General features: G+C 30.0%; 2 protein-coding genes across 2 annotated transcripts; both read left to right on the top strand.

Moving 5' to 3' along the window:
* The first annotated feature begins 16412 nt into the window (after positions 1–16412).
* On the top strand, positions 16413–16940 carry LOC139874814 (uncharacterized). The gene has a single exon (XM_071862207.1). The coding sequence runs from the start codon at positions 16413–16415 to the stop codon at positions 16938–16940; it is 528 nt and encodes a 175-aa protein (XP_071718308.1).
* A 619-nt stretch (positions 16941–17559) lies between these two features.
* LOC139877099 (uncharacterized) lies at positions 17560–22223 on the top strand. Its single transcript, XM_071864514.1, has 4 exons — positions 17560–18035; positions 20307–20756; positions 21237–21543; positions 21695–22223. Exons 1-4 carry the CDS (start codon positions 17631–17633, stop codon positions 21829–21831), a joined length of 1299 nt encoding a protein of 432 aa, XP_071720615.1. The 5' UTR covers positions 17560–17630; the 3' UTR covers positions 21832–22223.
* Positions 22224–25208: the final 2985 nt, after the last annotated feature.

Here is a 25208-nt window from a genome sequence, read left to right as displayed (position 1 = left end):
AGTCCCCAACCGACAAGTATAAACGATAACTTGTACGGGGTAAACTTGAAAGTCTAGTCTAAATATCAGTACCAACTATTAAACCGTGATATGTTGGGCTATGACCAGCAAGTCCCCAACCGACAAGTATAAACGATAACTTGTACGGGGTAAACTTGAAAGTCTAGTCTAAATATCAGTACCAACTGTTAAAACTATGCTATGCCTGGCTATGTCCGACTAAGTCCCTACAGTGATATTTTTAATTGCTGCGACATTCTTAATTATTGGGGATAGGCCTATCGGGAGTAACGTCTCCGATACATTTGACTAAGTCTTTGTATTACTTGATAATGAAATTAAACGACAAGGACAGAACAACTTGTCACGGGGTAAACAATGTTTAGTCTAAATATCACGCACTGGCATAACTTTTTGATCATGCGAGAGATCAACTTGACTGGATCTGAGTGATCTACTTATGAAAAACAAATCTTGTGGTCTAACACTATTCCTGAAATCATTATTTATGACAAACCTATGAACTCACTCAACCTAGTGTTGACTTTTTAAGCATGTTTATTCTCATGTACGTAAATATTGCTTCCGCTGTATATCTACTGCCTTGATGATGATTGCTTGCTATGCTTGGAGTCTTCATTACATATCATATCAATTAAAGACATATTTATCTTCCGCTTCAAAACTCAACAAAACGTCTCATGTAGAGTCGTTCTCGTTTATACAACTGTGATTTGATATAATTAGACACAAATACCCCAGGCCCTATTTTGGGGTGTCAAAGATTGGTATCAGAGGAGGTTGTTGTAGAGAACCAGGATTGCATTTTATGTCTGCCTTATACAATTAGGTACCTTAGCAATGTAGGACTACAACTTTCCTTGACCATAGTGCCTTTAATTGTTGCCTTTAACTGTTAAATGTTATACTATACTTTAGAAACTTTACTTATCTTAGAATGACGGGCCAATCTAAGAACTCTGCTCATTCTCCTAAGTACTATCCAATTCCGCCACCATATTTAAATACGACACGTCATACTTCCATTATTGCATAAGTGGAGTATAGACACATCATATCTTATCATATCTTATCATATCTATCCCAATAGACTTTGTCTAACACTTTTCCTAAATTTTCTCCGTAAATTACTGAAATCTTTTTGCTATAAATATGTATTCAAGGAGACGAATATATCATTTAATATTCAACACCCATTTCAAATCAAACCCTTATTCCAAACACATAATATGAATTTCTCACCCGATTCCTCAAGTTCCTCTAGCTCTGAAGATAGCGTGACGGGAGCACACCCACCAATCAATTACCGTAGTTTCTTCAGAAAATGGGGATGGGTTCGCGAAATACTCACCCTATGGAGAAATGAAGAAAGTACTCCTTATCACGAGCCAAATTTACCACCAAATGTCGGAGTACTCGATTCACTTACCGGCGAACCTGTTCGCAATACCTTTTTCACTCTTTTCGCAAGGATTTTCCGCCTTGAAGGTCGTCTCACTGTAGTCAAAGACAGTATTCGTCCTCTACTCCCAAATTCTAATCAGATAGGGTTATTAGAAGAAGTTAGAAGACTTCGAACTAAATATCAAGAATTGACAAACCTTACTGAGGAATGGGTAGAACAAATCCATAGACTCGGGCATAAAGTAGAAACCCTGGAGGAAACGGTGCACGATTTAGAAGCTAGGCTCACACCTACCACCCAAGTACCACAAGCAACACCAGCAGCATAACTAGCATCACCACCAGTACCATCAGTACCATCATCACCATCAACAACAACATCCGCATCCCACGCCTCAATATCACACTCAGTATCTCAAACATCAACATCATATGCCCATAGATACCAAGGAATATTAGTAATAATGAGCTAAGATGTATTGACTCATTCTTCGTGAAGAATTATATATGTATACCTTATATATATATATATATATATATATATATATATATATATATATATATATATATATATATATATATATATATATATATATATATATGATTTGGAACAATAATAAATCTTGTCGTACTAAGCAATTACGTGAGAATCTCAACTAGTATGTACTACTTGGTTAATTCATATCACTAATATGCTATGATGTACCTCCTTCGTTAATGACTTAACAATCATTAATCACTGCTTCAGCATAATAAACTCCATTTCATAATAAACTAAGTATATTAATCAAATACATGTTTGATTGTATACTTTCATTTTCGATATACTCGAAACTTTTTAGAAAAACATCATTGTCTTGCGAATTTCACAAGAATTCCACGAGCACCGACTTCATATACCGAAGTATATCAACAATAATGAACGATGAAGTATTGATTCATAACTTCATTAGTGAAATATTCTGCGACAAATATGAAATCTCTAAGGTTTTGGAGATTATTTATTCTCGTTTCAACCGTAAATCAAACGAGTTTAATCTTATATTAACTCATTAAACCCATGATTACATCTGAAAAATATATATATGAACGTATATCTTCATAAAGATTGTAATTCTTTTGTACAAACTGTTAATTGTGAAAATATTTTAACGGGTAGGTAAAACTCGAGAAATATTTACATCTCACCTTAATACACTGTACGTTATTCAATTTCGATTCATATATCATTAATTATACGCACTACCTTCACAATGATACACAATCATCTTCATACAAAATCAATTACACATTCTGAAATTAACGTATCGGAATTCAAGTAAAGCTTTTGCAGGTGTTATCTTCCTAAAGATTACTACATTCATGAATTATATTCATTCATATTCTATGATGAATTATCACATTAAACCACCGAAATTATCATTCATTTCTTTTGAAATCAACAACGCCTATTCGTCAACCATTAAATTCGTTGACGATTACAGTCAGCGTTTAATCATCTAAAAAAAATTTCTTGAAACCATTGATAACTGATGATTCAAATATAGATGCATTAAATGCAGAGGAAACAGAAGAATTTTCCTCGTCATTGGATCTTAGAAATTCTAAGATATCACCGTATCTTTCATTATAAATACCTCTATATTTTTGAAGATATCTTTATAACGATTCTTATCAGCAATTAATTATCTCTTTGTGATATCTTTATCATAAAGGAAACTGTTTTAGTTTCTATATTCTGTAAAATTCAAGTTTAAATTATGAATGATTTGAAGTAGTGTTGGGAATTGAAGCATGAGTTAGTATAATATAATGACGTCAGGCCAACGTGATTATATTACAGTAAGTCATGCTAAATTTTTAATGGAAGATGATGATTCATAGACTTTATAATCATCATTTGCCATGTTACACGACTCTTACATTCTATTTAAACTCTAAACATATCAAGAAAATATTTTTCTTGATGATTCGGTCTTTTCCAGATATTCTGGTAATATGACAAATCAAATCGTGCTATTACCTTTCCTTCTGCTTTGAATATCATGATCATTCGAAACTTCATACCTACGAATTCTGGACCGTTACTTGCTTTACAAAAGCATGAAGCTTCGACATATAAGGAAAAATATAAAGCCCGATAACAACACTGAAATTACAAACCGTGTATATCAATGCGTATAGCAATATAAAGACACGGGAGAACTAAAAACACAATAAATCCTAGAGCATAGTAGAAGTAAACAGACTCCTCTGGTGGGAGTTGGAAAAGAAGGAAGATTATGGCGATAACCAATATTAGGTCAAGAACAAGAACTGGATTGAGCATATTAACAAAACTTTTGGAAGTATAAATTGAGAAAGAAAGTATAGAAGTGGTGAAGATAATGAAACGGAAGAAGCTAATTTATAGCAAAATTTTAGACACAGTAATCGAGGCAATTCACCGCATTTAATTAAAGAAAATCCTAATTTCCTTAATTACCGGAGAATTAAATCCTATAGACTACGAAGATTTCCTTTAATTCCTTGAATCCCGGAAATCAATCGTGACTACGTCAAAAGTTAAAGCGAACATTTAATTTTCTCATTTCAATCTTTTGCGATAGCTTCGTTTATACTCTTTCTATAATCGAATCATTTTATCCACATTATTCAAAGGTGATAAAACTCTATTTTTTTTTCAACTCATATTCATCATTACAATATCCATGTTGTAAACAATGATGATCTCTATCAAATTTCATGACTATGATTTTCATGAACTTCTCTCTGTTTTGTCTGCCCTAATATTGCAGCATAAATGCTCAAGGTTTTAAATGAGCTCAATATTATTCATAACACATTTCATGTATCTAATTTACTGAAATGACTTGCATAACATCATCATTTTGAATGATCTCTGCATTAATGATAAAATGCACTTCGTAGAAGAACCTGTAGAAATTATGGTTCGTATGACTTAAACGCTTGAAACAAAACAATATTCTATCCGTTGGAATTCACGCAAGGCCCCGAGCATACCTGGGAACGTGAAGACCAAATAAAACGAAAATATCCTCACCTGTTTACAAATAACACTGATGGATGGCAACAACTAAAATTTCGGGACAAAATTTCTATTAACAGGGGGATACCGTGACAACCCGGAAATTTCCGAGTTAATTTAAACCAAAAACCTCTACATGACTTCATTTAACTTTGAATGAAATACCAACGATTCACGAACAATTATTACATATTAGTATTATTATTAATAATATTTTAAACCATATTATCATTTACAATCATTATTATTATTATCAGTATTATTAATATTATTATTATTAATAATTATTAATATCATTAATATAATACTAATATATTATTATTAATATTATTAGTATTAACACTTTTACTAAAAAATATTAAGATTATTATAAATATCATACAACTTATTATTTATATTATTATTATTATTATTATTATTATTATTATTATTATTATTATTATTATTATTATTAATAGTATTATTATCATTAACATTATCATTTATTATTATTATTGTTAATGATATTATTATTAATATTATTATGAAATATCATCATCCTTGCTATTTACATTATTATTATTTTTATTAATAATGTTAGAAGTATAATTATTATTATTAATTTGCATTAGTATTAGGATTATAATAATAATTATTAATATTAATATTATTATTCTTAAATCTAATACAATAACACAGAGATATATAAAATCCATTAAGGCCGACAATTACCTAAATTTTCTGGTTAAATCACGATCTTCTTTATATTTTATAAAAGATAAATTAGGTATTTTTACTTTTATATTTTTTATTTATTTCTGTTTGATTAATCTGAGTCGACACCTATTTATAATATGTGTAATCGACCATCTAAGTGTTACATGAATCATCCTCCATTGCCATTAGCAGTTTAAAACCACCACAGCTGCAATTGAAAATGAACAACAAAATAAAAACAGAAAAATAAAAAGCCGCTGTCCACGTTCTTGTTCATATATTCAAAACTTCGAATTTAAAATTTATTTCAAAATGTAATAACGCAGTTGTGTTAGGAATTGTTCACTCATACTATCTTCAAAATTTCAGATTCCAATTCTTTCTATAAATATCTAATTTTCGAGTCAAAGTTTAGATTTTAAAAAGTCAAACGATTGTTCTTCGTAAAATTCGAACTCTGTTTAATGTTTTAAGTTCAATTGACGATTTCAGTAGTTTATAGATATGATTTGCAAACTATTTCATGAAGGAACCATAGTCTAAAAATGTCTTAATTATTAAATTAAGTTTTAAGTTTTATATATTTTTTTTTCTTCGTCGAATACTAAACTGGTGCTGCAGTTCTTTAATTTTTTTTTAATTCTTTTCTGGTAAATCCATACAAACTGAAACGTTTATATTTAAATTACAAGTTTTAATAATTAAAAGGTTGATTTCAAGGATTCTAATCGACAGTTTTGTGAAGAAGATGAAATAAGAAACATAAATAATACGGGTTAAATAAAATTGATTATGGGCTAAATCAGAAAAAGCAGAAGCAGTGTAATGGTTTAGAGTGTTTACTGTAACACCCTAGGCAAATCCCACATCACCCACAGACATGAGTGATCATGGGATTATAAGGTAATACTCACGCTTAAATGACACAACGCGTTTTGGGATCACAGGCTGAGTAGAAGTGCGAGTATGTTGTGGTTAAGCGTGCTCGGGCGAGAGCACTACCAGGATGGGTGACCTCTTGGGAAAGTGCTTCTCGTGTGTGGTCGCCAAGAAAAAGCCGTGCGCCTACGGGCAAAGCGGACAATATTGTGGTCATGTTAAGCTGGGGTGTTACAGAATGGTATCAGAGCCACTCATGTGCCGTTGGGGGTGGTGGGGCAAACCTCATCGAGGACGATGAGTCCCTAAGGGGGGAGGGGGTGAATGTAACACCCTAGGCAAATCCCACATCACCCACAGACATGAGTGATCATGGGATTATAAGGTAACACTCACGCTTAAATGACACAACGCGTTTTGAGATCACAGGCTGAGTAGAAGTGCGAGTACGTTGTGGTTAAGCGTGCTCGGGCGAGAGCACTACCAGGATGGGTGACCTCCTGGGAAAGTGCTTCTCGTGTGTGGTCGCCAAGAAAAAGCCGTGCGCCTACGGGCAAAGCGGATAATATTGTGGTCTTGTTAAGCTGGGGTGTTACATTTACGGATTAGCGAGAGGTCACGGGTTCGAGTCCCGTCTTGGGCAATTTTTTTGGAATAAGGTAGTTCCTTCTCATTATTATTATTATTATTGTTATTATTATTGTTATTATTAAGCATTAATATTATTATTAGTATTATTATTACTAAGTATTAGTGTCATTTAGTATTATTATTGTTATTATTATTTACATATAACATTTTATTATTATTAAAACTGTATTATTATTACGATTATTATTATCATATTTACTACTAGCATTATTATTACTGTTACCATCTTATTAAAAGTATCATTTTAATTAAATTTATAATCCTTATTAAAATTTCATTTAAGTTATTATTATCATTATCATAAAAAGATACAATTTTCATTTATAACTGTTAATATTATTTTAACTTATAATATAACTATGTTTATATTTTTATAATAAACATTTCTTATTTATTTAAAATATATCCTATAAATATATTTAATTCACTATTTTAAGATAACATACAACACAACAAACATATTATTATTAATAATACATATAAACGTGTTCGATTACGATTATACGTGTTAATATATAAACTTGATATAGGTTCGTGAATCCGAGGACATCTCTGTACTTGTTCAAGTGTTATCATACGCATATCATACAAACTATCGTATCGTGAGTTCATCTGCTCCCTTTTTATATATTTTTGGGCTGAGAATACATGCGCAACTTTTATAACTGTTTTACACGTATCAAATATTAAACTGTGATATGTTGGGCTATGACCAGCAAGTCCCCAACCGACAAGTATAAACGATAACTTGTACGGGGTAAACTTAAAAGTCTAGTCTAAATATCAGTACCAACTATTAAACCGTGATATGTTGGGCTATGACCAGCAAGTCCCCAACCGACAAGTATAAACGATAACTTGTACGGGGTAAACTTGAAAGTCTAGTCTAAATATCAGTACCAACTGTTAAAACTATGCTATACCCGGCTATGTCCGACTAAGTCCCTACAATGATATTTTTAATTGCTGCGGCATTCTTAATTATTGGGGATAGGCCTATCGGGAGTAACGTCCCCGATACATTTGACTAAGTCTTTGTATTACTTGATAATGAAATTAAACGACAAGGACATAACAACTTATCACGGGGCAAACAACGTTTAGTCTAAATATCACGCACTGGCATAACTTTTTGATCTTGCGGGAGATCAACTTGACTGGATCTGAGTGATCTACTTATGAAAAACAAATCTTGTGGTCTAACACTATTCCTGAAATCATTATTTATGATAAACCTATGAACTCACTCAACCTAGTGTTGACTTTTTAAGCATGTTTATTCTCAGGTACTTAAATATTGCTTCCGCTGTATATCTACTACCTTGATGATGATTGCTTGCTATGCTTGGAGTCTTCATTACATATCATATCAATTAAAGACATATTTATCTTCCGCTGCAAAACTCAACAAAACATCTCATGTAGAGTCGTTCTCGTTTATACAACTGTGATTTGATATAATTAGACACAAATACCCCAGGCCCTATTTGGGGGTGTCAAAGATATCAATATTTATAATGAAAATAGTAAGGATGTTAATATAGTAATTATATTTTAACTTTCAATTATATTTAATATATTGATATTTCAATTTATTAAACATGTAATATAACATATTTTTTTTATTTAATATTTACTTACAATTATATATCGTGTCTTTACAAGTATTCATTTATTTAAGTTCGTTCAATATTAATCGATTGACAATTGAGTGTTACCTACCTCGAAGCCATACCTATATACTTGTATATATAGATTTATTTTAATAATAAATTTCATCATACCTTATATTATTTTACCTATTTACCTAAATCAACTAAATCGTATATTACCTTAAATTACATTTTAATTTAATATTTATCTTTAATATACTTTATTTATATATATAGATATATTTTAAATAATAATTATTATAATATCCTATTTTTATTTTATTAATTTTTAATAACAACAACAAATAATACATCAAATTATATTTTAAATTATTATTTATATATACATACTCACATATCTATTTACAATTAATTGTTCGTGAATCGTCGAGAGCAATCAAAGGTCAATTGAATATATGAACATCGTTCCAATAATTTCTAGACTCAACATTACATACTTTGCTTATCGTGTCGGAAACATATAAAGATTAAGTTTAAATTTGGTCGAAAATTTCCGAGTCGTCATAGTATGAACTCACAATACGATATTTGTAGTAAAATATGCATACGACGGAACTGGACAATGCAAGGTTGGCCTCAGATTCAAGAACCTATATCAGTTTATATATATTAAAACATATAATGGTATTCAACCAGTTTATATATATTAATTATATAATATAGTACTTTATTTAAAATAGTAAATTAGATATTCTTAAGATATGTAATAATTATATTCTTATATAATATCTTTTGTTTGTTAAAATAATAATTGTGATAATACAAAAATAATGATAATAATACTAAAATGATAAGTTTACTACTAATAATAATTTTATTAATACTTGTAATAATAATAATAATGATTATAATACTTATATATTTGATAATAATATTAATAATTTTAACACTAATAATAATAATAATAATAATAATAATAATAATAATAATAATAATAACAATAACAATAACAATCATAATAATAATAATAATAATAATAATAATAATAATAATAATAATAATAATACTAATAATAATAATAGAAATAAAATAAGATTATATACCCTATAATAAGCTTTTCTAAAAAGAATTGCAGTAACCCAGGCTCGAACCCTTGACCTCTCGTTAACCGACCCAACACCCAAACCATTCACTCTATTCTGATTTTCTGTTTATATCCGGTTCCAAAAATAATTAACCCGTATTAGATATTCTCCTATTTCTTCTTCTTCAAATGCAACCAGTCGACCAGGATTGAATTATAACCATCACACCTTTCAAGTTTAATTTAAATTCGTAGTTGAAACATAAACAAAATTCGTTTGGGAAATTTTATTTAACAGAAAAAGAAACTAATTAAGTCTGTAACAGACTTTATGAAGAACACAAATGACTCAACACCCAGTTTATTCAAATCAAATTTAAATCGATCAATATAATTACAACACTAAATTTTGTTTGTTTAAAACAATTTTTACGAACCAGAATACCTGTTTATGTGTAAATTTTATTAACATAAAGAATTTAAATTAAAAAAAAAGAACTACAGTTTAAAATATCACACGATGAACTCAATAATCAAACTCAAAATTTAAGACGTTTTATATATCGATCCCTGAATGAAAAATGTTGGAAATCCTCTTTATGAACTATCTGACTCATCAATTTAACTCAAAACATTAAAATACTTTCGAATTTCACTATGAACAGATCATTTGACTTTTTGAAAAATTTAGTTTGACTCATGAATTAGGACTCGATACTAAAAATTGGCGACTGAAAACTTCCAGATAGTTTAAATGATAGATTCCTAACAAATTTACATTTTTAGATTTTTAAATTTCTTTTGGATTTGAGAATTGAATAAAAAGTTTCAAGAACAGAGGTAGTAGACATGTTCTTGAATTTTTTTTTATTAAATTTGATTAAATTCACAGCTGTAAAAGTTGTTTGTGATTTAGTTGTGAATATAAGGTCGTTTGATATCAATTATCACTGAATGTGATCGATTATATAATGTATTGATGGTTGTCAGGATATTCAATTGTACATAAATAAATAAAAAAAATATAAAAAGTGAAATCTGATCATACTAACGATTTAGATGTTTAACAGATTAGGATTTAAACAAAAATCAGATAGAGTTAGTTGATTATGATGTGGAACTAAATTTGATCCTTTTATGCATAAATACGTATGATTAATTATTAATACAATATAAAAAATACTGTTTTATGTATAGTATCAGTATGTATATACGTATATATTCAATTTTTGTATAAATCTATATATACAAAATATACTTATCAGTACTTATGTATGGTATGTATATCATGATTGTATATATCTTTATATATATATATATATATATATATATATATATATATATATATATATATATATATATATATATATTTATTTATAGCTTGTAATCAATCTTATGATTAATAATTATAAATATCATATTAATACTCTTACTATTATGAATAATAATAATAATAATAATAATAATAATAAGAGTAATAGTAATATCAAATCCTAACAATAATAATTTTTAATGTATTTGATAATAATAATAATATTATCAATGGTAATTATAGTAGTAATAATAATAATAATTATTTTTATAGTATTTATATCATTAATAAATAATAATACTGATATTAACTATATAAAACTGATAATAATAATTTTTATTCATGATATTATTACTACTTGCATTATTTATGATAATAATGATAATTGTAAAAATAACAATCATAATGCTAATTAAAATTTTACTATCAATTATAATAATGATATTAGTAATAATAATAATAATATTAGTAATTATAACATCTTACATGTATTAACCCTCATATCTATATATTATATATTGAAGATAATAATTTAACAATGGTGATATTAATATTAATGTTAATAATAATAGTGAAAGTAATAATAACATTGGTATAACAATTTATATTTTAAACTTGTAATTAATTTGATGTAATATTTAATAGGTATGTAATATATATTTTACATAATATCTTTTATCAGATATTGAATATTTATAAATTATATATATATATATATATATATATATATATATATATATATATATATATATATATATATATATATATATATATATTTGTAACTAATTGTTCGTGAATCATCGGTAATAGTCAAAGGTTAAATGTATGCATGAACACAGTTCAAAGTTTTTGAGACTTCAACATTACAAACTTTGCTTATCGTGTAGAAATTATATAAAGATTAAGTTTAAATTTGGTCGGAAATTTTCGGGTCGTCACAAGTCATGCACAACAGTAGGACAAAAAACATGGATAATATAATGTGCAAAATTATGTAAATCCAAGTAGACATGCAAACAATCAAAATACCCAGCCACCCAACCCATAATCCCACTCACACATAAGCATGTATAAATAACTATACCTAAACATGTATACATATAGAGCCATTCATAGGTATATATACCTAGGTACAGGTACAAGCATACATATATAAACTAAGATACAAGCACTTAGATAAATACATTAATACATATACAGATACAAACATATACACAGAACCTATATATAACATGAATAAAAACATATAGATACAGAGGCATATACACTTATACATAATAAATATTGAAGCTATATAATATATAGATATAATTATATAAGTGGTGGTAAAAAAATATATACTACACATTGAAGGAAAAAAATAATTACAGATTACTCAATTATACTAATTCTACTCCTCCACAAACTCCTATCAGAAGTCATGTCCTCCGTCAGTAGAAGCTCTTTCATGTCGAGCTTCAATCTATCCTCCAATCCACGTTTGGGTTTACCCCTTCTCCTTACGCCCCCAACAACGAGAGTCTCGATTCTCCTAACCGGGGCTAAAAGTGGGCGCCTCATAACATGCCCAAACCATCTAAGTCGACCTTCCCTCAGCTTGTTGGTTATGTTCCCAACTTCCAAGTTCTCCCTAAAAACTCCATTTGGTATCATATCTAGCATGGTCTTACCACACGTCCACCTAAGCATCCTTATTTCTGCCACCTCTATCCTCCTCTCTTGGGCTTTCGTCATTGGCTAGCACTCTAAGCCGTACAGCATGGCTGGTCTAATTGCCACCTTGAAGAATTTCCCTTTCAATTTAAAAGGTATCTTCTTGTCACACAACACCCCTTTCGCTGCCCTCCACTTCAACCATCCTACTCGTATACGATACGTCACGTCCTCATCTATCCTTCCTGATTTGTGAAGCATCGAGCCTAAATATCTAAAGGACTCTTGTGGAGGTAAAATCTGATCCCCAATTCGGACATCCACTATATCCTCTTGTTCCTCTTCGTTCGTCTTAAAATCACATCTATGGTACTCCGATTTAAGTCTGCTAATCCATAGGCCCTTTGATTCTAGGGCCATCCTCCATTGCTCTAGTCTTCTGTTAAGCTCATCCTGGGAATTTGAAACTAATACAATATCGTCGGCGAATATTAGGCACCATGGGATGTTATCTTGTATCCCGTGTGTTAGTTCGTCTAAGATCAAAGTGAAAAGATATGGGCTAAGGGCCGATCCTTGATGTAAACCTACCTCTACCGGGAAAAACTCTGTGTTTCCTACCGTCGTATGTACCCGAGTCTTCGCCCCCTCATACATATCTCTAATGGTTCTTATATATCTACTTGGGACGCCCCTAACATTAAGAGTCTCCCAAATCAGCTCGCGCGGGACACAGTCATAGGCCTTTTCCAAGTCTAAGAACGCCATGTGTAGGTTCTTTTGTTTTTCCCTATACTTCTTCATAAGGCTTCTAACGATGTGAATCACCTCCATCGACGAGCGTCCTGGCATGAAACCGAATTGGTTCTCTGAAACCATTGTCTCGCGTCGTAGCTTCGTCGCAAACACCCTCTCCCAAAGCTTCATAGTATGACTAAGTAACTTTATGCCTCTGTAATTACTACATATTTGCGCATCTCCCTTGTTCTTGTAAATTGGAATAACCTCACTGAGTCTCCATTCCATAGGCATCTTTGCGCTTCTAAACGTCGTGTTAAAAAGGTTTGTCAACCATCTAACCCCATCTCCTCCTAGGCACCTCCACGCCTCAATCGGAAGTATAAAGAAATGCAACTTCCCCATAAAAATTAGCTGAAAAAGTATAAAGAAATGCAAATAATTGTGTAGTTGAATAAAACCAATTAATATAAAATTAATCAAGCAAATACTCCAGTCCAAGGTGCCGAGATGCAGAAGCTTTTCAAATGTGTCAAAAATATTTAATGTTCTTCCCGTTTGGTCGTCAGCGTTTGCTTTGCCGAGATGTAAATGGTTTCTAATAGCTACTTGTTTGACTAGTTATCCATAGTGGTTGTATTTCGCCAGTTATCTCTTTTGTGTTTCTTTTGTAGCTCATTTTGATGTTTAAATATTGTGGTTTGGTTTTGAACTTTAGTTAGGTTCTAGGTTCTCGTTGAGCTCGGTAATTTATTTGATTGTGCGTTTTTGGGGACTATCTTTATTTAATGAAGTCCCCAATTGATTATAAGAGTTTTAGTTTTTCTGCCGAATATGAAATAAAAAAAACTTATACAGCTGTTCAAAAAATAAAAAAAATAAAAAGAAAAAAAACTCAAGCTTGTTTATTAAATGTTCTTCACATTGTTGGTTATTAATGCCCAAGACACAACTTATGTCTATACTACTAATAACGTTTGAACCTATAGGGTCACACACAATGAACAAATAAATATCAATTACATATATGAATATGATTCGTATATTACAACCTTGTTATACATGTTGTGACATTGTTATTTAATAGAAATAATAATACTACAATTGTATGAGAATGACTACATATATATAAACATGTATGTGTGTAAGTAACAAGTATATTAGTTACTTGTTTCTATTTTGTTAATTATATATAATGTAAAAATATACACTATCAATTTTATATTGTATATTAAAGGATAAAAGAAAATAGAAGCCATGATGACCTTACTAATAGTTTAAGAAAAGTATAAATGAAATGATGAAGAATGCTTTTCTTTTATAATTAACTATGTTAATGATGGATCATTACTTGAGTATGTACATGATGATGTTTTATCAAAGAATCAATATATACGTATACTTGAGAGAATAAAAACTAGAACTTTCAAGTCTTAAAAGGAATTCATTTTTCCTCACTAAAAGATGTTCTAAGTTGTTTTTCTAAGTAGTGAAGAATTTACAAGGAAAACAAGATAGTGTTGTAAACAAGAAATAAGAAAGGTTGTTTCTTATACTTGTTTTTAAGGGTTGTGAAGGACTAGCATCCATTTGGTATTGGAAGTTTGTTTTCATGTGGATTACCGATAGAGGGAGGCTACTTTGGTTCCTAAATTCTTAGCATCCATAACTTCTCAAGTTCAAAGTCTTCAAAGGTTGTAGTATTTTAACTCACTATTTATTATTTAATTTTCTTAACAACATGCAATTGGATCCTTGGTGGGGAGTTTTTGAAAGGTTTAAAAATTATTGTACATGCTTCCGCTGCTAAATAGTTTTATGAAAAATTTCATACAAACCCCTACAGTGGTATCAAGAGCCGCTTTTGCATGTGTTAAGAAACTTGTGTTATATACAATAAGAACTTGTTCTTATTATTAGAAATGAACAACTTTTCTTCTAAAAAGGAAAAGTTGTAGATTTCTAAAATGCAACTTAAGAAATTTGTTTGCTACAATCATTCTTTTTGCATGCATGTATGGTTGTAGAAGTTGCTATATATATACTAGTTGATATATTAAGTTGCATGGTGCATAGAAAGCCTTTAGACCATTTTGTGATGTTTGGTTGTGTTGAAATTCGATTGGGTTGTAAATTATTCTTTCATTTATAATGGTTTGTAATAATTTTATTTTTCATGTTTTGTTTAATTTTGAGATGTAAAAGTATTAGTGTAGACTTGTATATTTTATCTATAAAAATGTAACAAGACATGAAGAAAATTCAAGATGGAGTTCTAAGCAATTTTGGAGCCATTTGCAACACCAAATGTTGACTAGGCAAGTGGGAGCTTCAAGACATCACAATGAAGCATGGATATTTGTTATGTCCTTAGAATGACCCGGTCCCTTCGTTTGGCTCACGAAAACCGATTAGGAAAAGGCTTGACTATGCACCTATTAATTGTTGTGTTTATGTTTGTATGTTGCATGTTTGAATATAGGATATTTGCATGCTAAAAAATATTTTTTTTTTCCAAATCAAACACAAATAAGAGTTTGGTAAATTTATATATAATTTTGAAAATGGTTTTTCGTAAAAGTATAAAATGAGTTTTAATAAAAAGGAGTTTTTACATAAAGCTCAAAGTTAACATTAAAATTATGAATTTTAATAAATTATGAATTTAATAAATTTAAACCAAACTCTTGTATAAAGTTTTAAATAAAATGAGTTTTATTAGAAACTAAAATTGGTCTTAAGTTAGTTCGCTCAATGTATACATATTAATATAGGATATTAGTTTAAAATTGGACACGCCGTGAGTGACTAAAATAGAGATTTTATAAACTCAAGACCAACATATAAAATGTGATTTTATCTAAAGTATACGTATAATATATTGTTGAATGCATGCAACAATTATTATACGAAATGTTTTGTCAAATTGAAATAATACAAAACACAAAATCCCTTTTAAAATGTAAGTTTATGCCATCCTTTTTAAGACACTCGCTTGTCATTTGTATGTCATTGTGGAGAGAGCATCAGCCAACCACCACGGTCGTCTTGTGATTACCGAGATGATGTTTCGCGATTCCCATGACAGTCTTGGGCCGAACATCATAGTTTTTAAATAGGACAACTTAATTGGTGATCGCTACCTACCTTGTTGATTTAAACTTAGTGGAGAGAGCATCAGCCAACCACTCAAGGTTAAATGTAACTTGGATTCTAGCCTTTAACAAATTAATTTTTCATAAGAAAGTTAGGGTAATTAATTATTAAAGGATCAAATATTAAAATACTAAAAGAACTTTGTTAATTTTGTAGATGTCACCCAATGCAATTACACCCGTTCACCACCTTTCTCTAAGATCTGTCTTAGAGAAGGAAAAACTCAATGATACGAACTTCTTAGACTGGTATCGTAATTTGAGAATTGTTCTCAAAGTCGAAAAGAAGTCGTATATACTTGATGAACCCGTTCCCGAGGAACCCCCTGCTAATGCCACTAAGAGCATCCGAGATGCTTGGACTAAGCATATGGATGACTCCACAGAGGTAGCATGCCTCATGTTAGCCACCATGATTCCAGACTTGCAAAAGGACCTGGAACATCATGATGCCTTTGAGATGCTTAAGCAGCTAAAGGAAATGTTCCAGCAACAAGCTAGGCAACAACGCTTTGCAACTGTCAGAGCGTTACACGCATGCAAGATGACAGAGGGGACATCTGTAAGCTCTTATGTTCTAAAAATGAAGAGCTACATAGATCAACTTGAGAGGCTTGGATCTTCCATTGGTCCTGAGTTGGCAATAGACTTGATCCTCAACTCACTACCAAAGTCATATGACTAGTTCGTCTTGAACTACAATATGAACAATTTAGAGAAATCTATCTCGGAGTTGCATTTAATGCTTAAGACTGCCGAGAAGAATATTCCATCCAAAACCTCTGAAATCCTCATGATTCGGGAAGGAAAAATCAAGAAGCCACAAGCCAAAGGCAAAGGTAAAGGCAAACCTAAGAGTCAGGGCAACTACAAAGGCAAAAAGTTTGTCCCAAAGGATTCTGTCAAGAAGAAAGAAAAACCTGCCAAAGATAGAACGCAGTTGATGGCGAGTATAACTGTGTAGGAGATGAACGCGTGGTGGTTAAGTTTCCCTGGGTCATCCTAACAGCTGTCAAAAAATAAAAAATAAAATCTCAAGCTTGTTTATTAAATGTTCACATTCACATTATGTTTAACTTTGGGTTCGAACTCATTTAACCTCAACTTGATTTAAGCTTTTGACAGAACGAGCTTAGCTCGTGATTAACTTAGACTCATTTAGAGCACTAAATTGTCAACTCAACCGCAATCTCATATAAGATGTTAAAATGTCGGTTTCAAATCTCAAACATAAAATATCTTAAAGTAACCAAACCTCAAGGGTACTTATGTAAAATAAAAACAAGTTGGCTTAAATAGCTTACACCCTCATCTCCTTTAAACCAAATCACAAGATTAAATCAACCATAATTTCATCATCATTCATCAATCATCCATGGAAGAAGATAAAGAAACCTTAGTAACAATAACCAATCACGATAAACCAAAGTCAAAGTCAAACTATTGGATCATTGATACACTTGAATCAACCCGGTATTCATGGATCTTTATTGATCAATCCAACCCATTTAAAGTTACACTTTCATGGTTCATATTTTTCATATTTACTATTGGTGTCCCAATCTTATCACATATTGTGTATCAATGTAATACATGTGATCATAGTCATCAACGGCCGTTTGATATGATCGTACAGTTGTCACTATCGATTTGCACAACTTTATCGTTCATTAGTTTATCGTCGTTTGCTCGAAAATACGGCCTTCGAAGATTCTTGTTTCTTGATAAGTTGTCTGATGTTAGTGCTAAAGTTCGTGATGGATACTCTGATCACCTTCATGTAAGTTTTCTTTTTCTTTAATTTTTGAGTTTATTTTGATTCACTCAAATTATAATAAATAATTTTTACTTTAATGCGTTAACATTAACCAAAAAAAGTCAATCACTCACATGTAAAAAGTTAACTATAAATATCTTTAAACTTCTCAATTTATCATCATTTATTATTACTTCAAATCATCTATTTCTGAAACAACTTCATTCAAAATAGCAAAATTGACATTATGAAATCAGTTTTGTTAAATTTATTTTAAATACAACAGTAGTTTTTAGGAGATACTGTAATTTTTTTTTTAATGGAGGGAGTATATTATTAGTAAAAATAGTTTGATTCATCGAGTAACTTTTTTATATTTGTTTCATTTTGGTATTTTGGTATCCTTTTAAAAAAGGATTAAAATTAAAATCTTAAGGGTATAATAGTAAGACCACCGTATTGAGAAATTATGATTGAATAATAATAATTAGGTTATTACTTTATTTCATTTTTCTCCCTTAATCATGATTAGTTATAAGATTAGGGTATGATTTGTTAATTTTGGACTATGGTGCACGATTTCAATGGATAGATTGGATAGCGTGATTAACTTGAATTTTTCTTGCCTAGGAATAAAGTTAGGGATCGTTTTCGTGGGGTTTACATGACGGTGCTTTTTTTAATTATTACCATCATTTTAGCAATTTAAAATACAACTGGGAATTTAATCATTTTCTAATTTGCTAGTTCCAACTATAATCATTTTCTAATTTTGGTTATGGTAACTACTATTAAATGTGTTTTATAATGTTATACAAATACATAATAATAACATATAAACATACATAATACACAATAACAATAACACTAACAATATTATTTAGTTCTTCCGATTTCAATACTTTAATCTCCTTTATTGTTAAAAAGTTTAGCGTTAATATTCAATCTCATGTATAAACATACTCCGTATTAAACTTGCAACTTTTTTTTTGCCCTCTCAATATATATTTTCAAGTTCCGCCACTAATTTCTAAGATGTAGACAACTACATCAAATTCTTCAAGTAAATGACTGCTTAAGAGACATGAATATTTTTTGAATTCTTAATTGTTTCATAAGTCAAACCGAATGAAACCCCTGTTAGTATATCAGATAAATGTTATATTAAAAAGTGATGTCGTACGCATATGCTTTTTGAGAGAAGAAGTTAGTTGAATCACATTGAATTTTTTGACATGGGAATGACTTAAACACTCTTCCATTTACAATTTTCCATTTTCCTTTTTATCTTTTCATCTTTATGTATTTATTTTTGATACGTGGCGTAAAAGCAAACTAAACTAAATAATACACCATGACTCATGGGTGATGAGTCACATGACTAATGCCAAATTATTTCATTTTCATAGAAGATTGTCAAAGTTTACATCGTGCCATATGATATGGTTATCATACAACTCTGTTCACGATCTTTTGTTGAAAGTTGTGTAACTTAAAGCTTAGATAAATTACTCCTAAAAAACTTTCTTTTAAAAGATCTTTAATATTTAATGAAACATGGTCCACAACAGAAATGTACAATTACAGGTATTATTGGCACCAAAGAATGCTTAAAAGAGCTCCTCATGTTCTCACATTTCATTTTCAACACACAAGTGAAGCTTTATTATATATTTATATAATGTAAACAAGAAAAAAAATATTAAAAGCAGCAATTTTATAAAGTTTTGTTTAAATGAAAGAGACATTTGTGTGGGCGATTATTTTTACTTGGACATATGTGATTTAACCAGATTATCCTCTGAACGTTTTGACCCTTGTCAACAGTGGCGGAAATAGCATAGGGCCGGGGCAGATGCCCCCAGTCAATTTAAAATTCCTAGGTTTTTTTCAGGCTTAAAATTTCGAATATTTTGATTTTGCTCCGGTGTATTTGAAATTTTCAGGCTTAAAATTTGATTTTGCCCCCAACCCAAAAGTCTGTGACCCAAATTTTTTTTTGCCCCCGGTGATTTTTTTTTTTTGTTTTCGCCCCTGCTTGTGAATATCAGGACGTTAATTAGTTAAGCGTGATTGTTAATTTTAAAGAACTTTGTTAACCAATATTTGTTGCAACTAATGTCAAACTGATTATTAGAACAAAAATTGTTCTTTGATTATAAACAAAAGAAGGTTACCTAAACACTAAAACTGATTAATCACTTTCAAAACACACATTCTTAAATGTAAGTTTCTTAATTTTATTTTTGTGTTATCATATTAACATTTTCATTGCATGAATCTACATATATGCAGAGATCAATGAAGCTACTATGTTCATTCATCGGTCCATGTTTTCTAGCTGATTGCGCTTACAAAATATGGTGGTTCAGTTCAGGAGGAACACAAATACCTTACATTTCGAACATTTACATTAGCCACGCGTTCGCTTGCATTTTGCTTTTATGTTCATGGTTATATCGAACATCACTCTTTTTTCTTGTTTGTGTGTTATTTAAACTCACATGTTCCTTACAAATTCTTCGGTTAGAGGATTTTGCTAAAGTGTTTGAGAAACAAGCCGATGTGGGTTCAATATTGAATGAACATCTTGCAATTAGAAAAACGCTTCGTATTATAAGTCACAGGTTTCGTGCGTTCATTTTGTCAACTTTAATTTTGGTTACAGCGAGTTTGTTTGCTTCTCTGCTTGTTACAACTGAGACCGGTTCACTTGTCAATATTTCGACTGCTGGAGAACTTGCGGTAATATCACTTTTTTCCGTTAATTATAAGTAGTACTTCATCCGTCCCAAAATTATTGTCATAATTTTGACTTTTTAAGTCTTTCTTTTACAACTTTGACTTTAGATATTTTTGTTTGTGTTGTATAATATTTAATGAAAGTTATACCAATAAAAACACATTTTAAAACTGAATCTATTCATATAATTTTCATCAAATGTTATATAGTAATAATAAAAATATTTAAAGTCAAAATTTAAATGAAAGACATTGAAAAGTCAAACGAGACAGTTTTTTTTATCCGTTAAAGTATGAATGGGTCAATTTGGGTTGTTGATAAAATTCAGCATTTTAATTCTTTATAACAGAATAAGAATTTAGATGAAAAGTATTTGCAGATCAATCTAGCAGTGACCCGATCTGTTTCAACCTACAAAAAAAAAAAAAAAAATTACCCATTTTGACACGTTAGCCAACTCATCCATTTTGATTGTGTGGCAGCTGTGCTCATTGACACTTGTGACGGGTCTAAGCATATGTCTACGAAGTGCTGCAAAAATCACGCACAAAGCTCAATCTGTGACAAGTTTGGCAGCTAAATGGCATACTTGTGCCACTATTGATTCGTTTGAGGATGTGGGGCCCAATGAAGAGACTCCGATGGCTAATGCTAATGACAAAGTTTGTTACAATTTTAATGCTCATATGGATTCAGATATGGATGAAGAATACGAAGATGAGTTGGATAATACAAAGATGGTTCCGATTTATAGGAACACACTCACGTACCAGAAAAGACAAGCCTTAGGTAAACTTTATTTGGTTTTTAGGTGTAAAATTTATAATTAGAATCGTATTACTAAAGATGACCTGTTTCAACCCAAACCGTCAAGAATCTTGCTTTATGTTTTGAAATTCAGTATTAAAAATTTCATTTTTTTTTTTTTTGTTTCTTGCAGTGACGTATTTTGAAAACAACAGAGCTGGGATCACTGTTTTCGGATTCATGCTGGATAGATCATCCCTACATACAATCTTTGCCATTGAAATGTCACTTACACTTTGGTTACTAAACAAGACAATCGGTTTCACATGAACATTCATAGTACCGCATACGAAATTAGTCCACTTTTTAAGGTTTGGTTCAAGATATGCTGAAGATTATCCAAAAAACAGCTTCAATGTAAGTTGCTATGTAATCAAGATTTTGCTGCACTGTCCATTATGCTACTTTGCGTGGTAATATGGGTCAAATAACCAAATGGGTCATCCTGAAATCAAGATTTCGGTTTGTTGCCATGTGTCTTCAAAGGGGTAGAACCACTTGGCATCGTATAATTTGTGGAATGATCGATCTGATTTGTCATCTAGGAATCAAGTTTTCTATCATACTATTGTGAGAGTGAGAGGCATTTGTATTTTGTTTCATTCACTTCATTGTTTCATTTGATGCATATGTATGTAATATGTACTCCATATGTACGTATATGTATATGTATATGCATGTAATGTATGTATATATGTATGCTTGTATCTCCTTTCCCTTTGCCCCTGTTAATCTATATATATTTAGTAATCTTTTAACTATTCGAGTAACAGACTTTAATAATATGATATATGTGATTATGTAATATGTATTATGATAATTATGATAAAATTAAAATGCACACACAAACATGAATGTTCCTATAAATCTGAAAATATGAAAATTATTGAAAAGTTGAAAACTTGTAACAAACTTACTAGCCCAAAAGAAACATTTCCAATAAACATAGAGTTTTGTTAACCAACTTATTGTTTATGATTCAAGCTGCAATACATAATATCATACTTATATATACTAATAATACCATTATTCATAAGTAGTTCATAACGAGTCACAATCGACCGACGGACTAATGGGAACACTGAGGTCGAGATGACATAACGATGTGAGTTTAGCTGCGTTGTTTAAGTTGATTGGGAACATTGTAACTGCGCCTTTAAGGCATTGACATGTTATCGAACCAAATCTTGTGCACTAGCGCAACATTGTGGGCTAGGCCCGTTCGAGTCTCCAAACAAGAAAGAATCGCAACTCATCAACTTAAAGATTACTTGACCACAGTCAGTTTGTGCGTCGACGTGTTGTTTTGACAAAAGAACGAATGAGATCACCAAAATCAAAGATAGTGGAATTATGTTTCGAATTTGAGCCATTGTTGTTTTTCTTCAAAAGAATGAAATATTAAGAGTTTTTTTTTAGTAGAAGTATATTTTTTTTAGATGATGATGATGGTTCAAAGGAATAGGTATTTATAGGGGGGTTTGAATTTGATTGATAGGAATGAATTTAAAGCTAGTTATTAATGTGTTATAATCTTCGGTGATTTCACAAAGGAAACGGTTTCAAACAATAACTTATTGATTAGAATTTCTTATTTTAAGTTCAAATTTGTGACATTAAAGGACATTTTTCAATACTATGTATTTTTAAATAAATACTCCTCTCCGTCCCATAAAAGAAGTACACATTACTATTTATATATTTTTCAAAATAAATGTCTCTTACTCAAAATATTACTAAAAAGTCACTGAAAATTCAATACTACACTTTTTATATACAGAAGTTAGCAAAACATTTACTCATAATTTCTTCTCTCACTTACCTTGTTAAAGAAGCTAATTAATTCGAATTCGAATAACATATTAAATGAAGAACAAAATATACATTTTAACAACATATTTAAATCAAACATTTTTTGTTGGTGAACACTTTTTGTAGGACGAAGGGAGTAGAAGGGTATTGTTAATATGTTAAAATACATTTAGTGAACTCGTAATTTATTAAAATATTTGAATTTATTATTATAGTATATTTGTAAAAAAAAAGTAAATGTCATATTGAATTAAGAGTTAATTATACGATTGGTCCTTATGGTTTATCTAAAATTATACCACTCATCCCTATCTTTTTAAAATTATAACGTTAGTCCCTATGGTTTTCAGATTGTATAGTGCTGGTCCATTTCGAACTTCGGTTAACTTCTTTCGTTAAATGATGGGCAATTTAATAATTTCTTTAAGATGAGGGGTTAAAAATGTAACTTTGACTTGTCCTTTTTCTTCTCAGCAACAGTCATCTACGACTCTTTGCAATTGAATCTACACACTAACAAAGAGCATAAACTTTATGATGTGATACAGGTGTTAAAAATGAATCAACAATATATTGAATACCACCTTGTGCAAATCTTAATTACATTGTACTAAAACAAACACATATATCTCAAAAACTTCTAAACATTCATCATTAAGTTAATTAGATAAAAATCATATTTTGAGTGAAGATGATGTACGAAATGTTGGATTAGAGTGAAGATGAAGAAATGCAAATAAAATTGTGGATTTAGGCACGTTGAAGTAAAGGGGCAGGTGCTTGCTAGAGAAGAAAAAAGACAAGTTGAAGTTACATTTTAACCCCCGATCTTAAAGAATTTATCAAATTCCTCATCATTTAACAAAAGAAGTTAACTGAAGTTAGAAATGGACCAGCGGCATACAATTTTAAAACCATAGGGACTAACGATATAATTTTAAAAAGATAGGGACAAGCGGTATAATTTTGAATAAACCACAAGGACCAATGGTATAATTAACTCTTGAATTAAACATTAAATACAAATATTTTAAGAAAATTTTAACTTAATTAAATTCGTATTATGTGTTAACGGCACATAAGTAACAAACCACATAATGAGTCATATACTCGTAAGTATATATCAATCATTATCAATTATCAATTATCAATTATCAATTATCAATTATCAGTTATATCTTTTATTAAAACATTTAGTTAAGTATAATAGATTAATAAATTTTATTAACCTTAATATCTATATATAATCATATAAAGCTCTAGAATGATGATGTCACCATTAAGCTAATTACCCTTTAATTCTCATAATGATGATGTCATAATTATATATTAATTTAATTAAAAAAATAATACCAAATCTTTTATAAAAAGAAATAGTAATATCTCCTAAATTGTAATTTAAATTTTCTAAAAAAATTTAAAAGGCATTTATTATTACTAATATAATTATTATTATTAAAAATATAAATACTCAACTTTGAGCGAACTTTATTATTATTATTATTATTTACTTTTAATATAATAATTAAAATTATAATTATTATATTATTAATATTCAAATATGGATTCTTTTTACGAAATTAATTACGTTACATATGTATGCGAAAATACATGTCTCTATATATTTGTAAAAACAACGACAAGTTTCTTAGTCAAACGGGTCATTAAAATAAATGATTTTAGCATTTACATTCACTTAAAACATGTCATTAAATTATTTCGTTTAAACAAACCCGTGATTTCACGGGTCATTTCACTAGTTTGATATAAAATGCTAATTATGTTAAATAAAGTTCCTCGTTTCAATTTGAATATATGTGCCAATAAGGGTAATA

This window comes from Rutidosis leptorrhynchoides, chromosome 11 (assembly GCF_046630445.1).
Source record: "Rutidosis leptorrhynchoides isolate AG116_Rl617_1_P2 chromosome 11, CSIRO_AGI_Rlap_v1, whole genome shotgun sequence".
NCBI lineage: Eukaryota > Viridiplantae > Streptophyta > Magnoliopsida > Asterales > Asteraceae > Rutidosis > Rutidosis leptorrhynchoides.
Note: the sequence above shows the minus strand (reverse complement) of the source record. Positions and strands in the feature narration are given on the sequence as shown.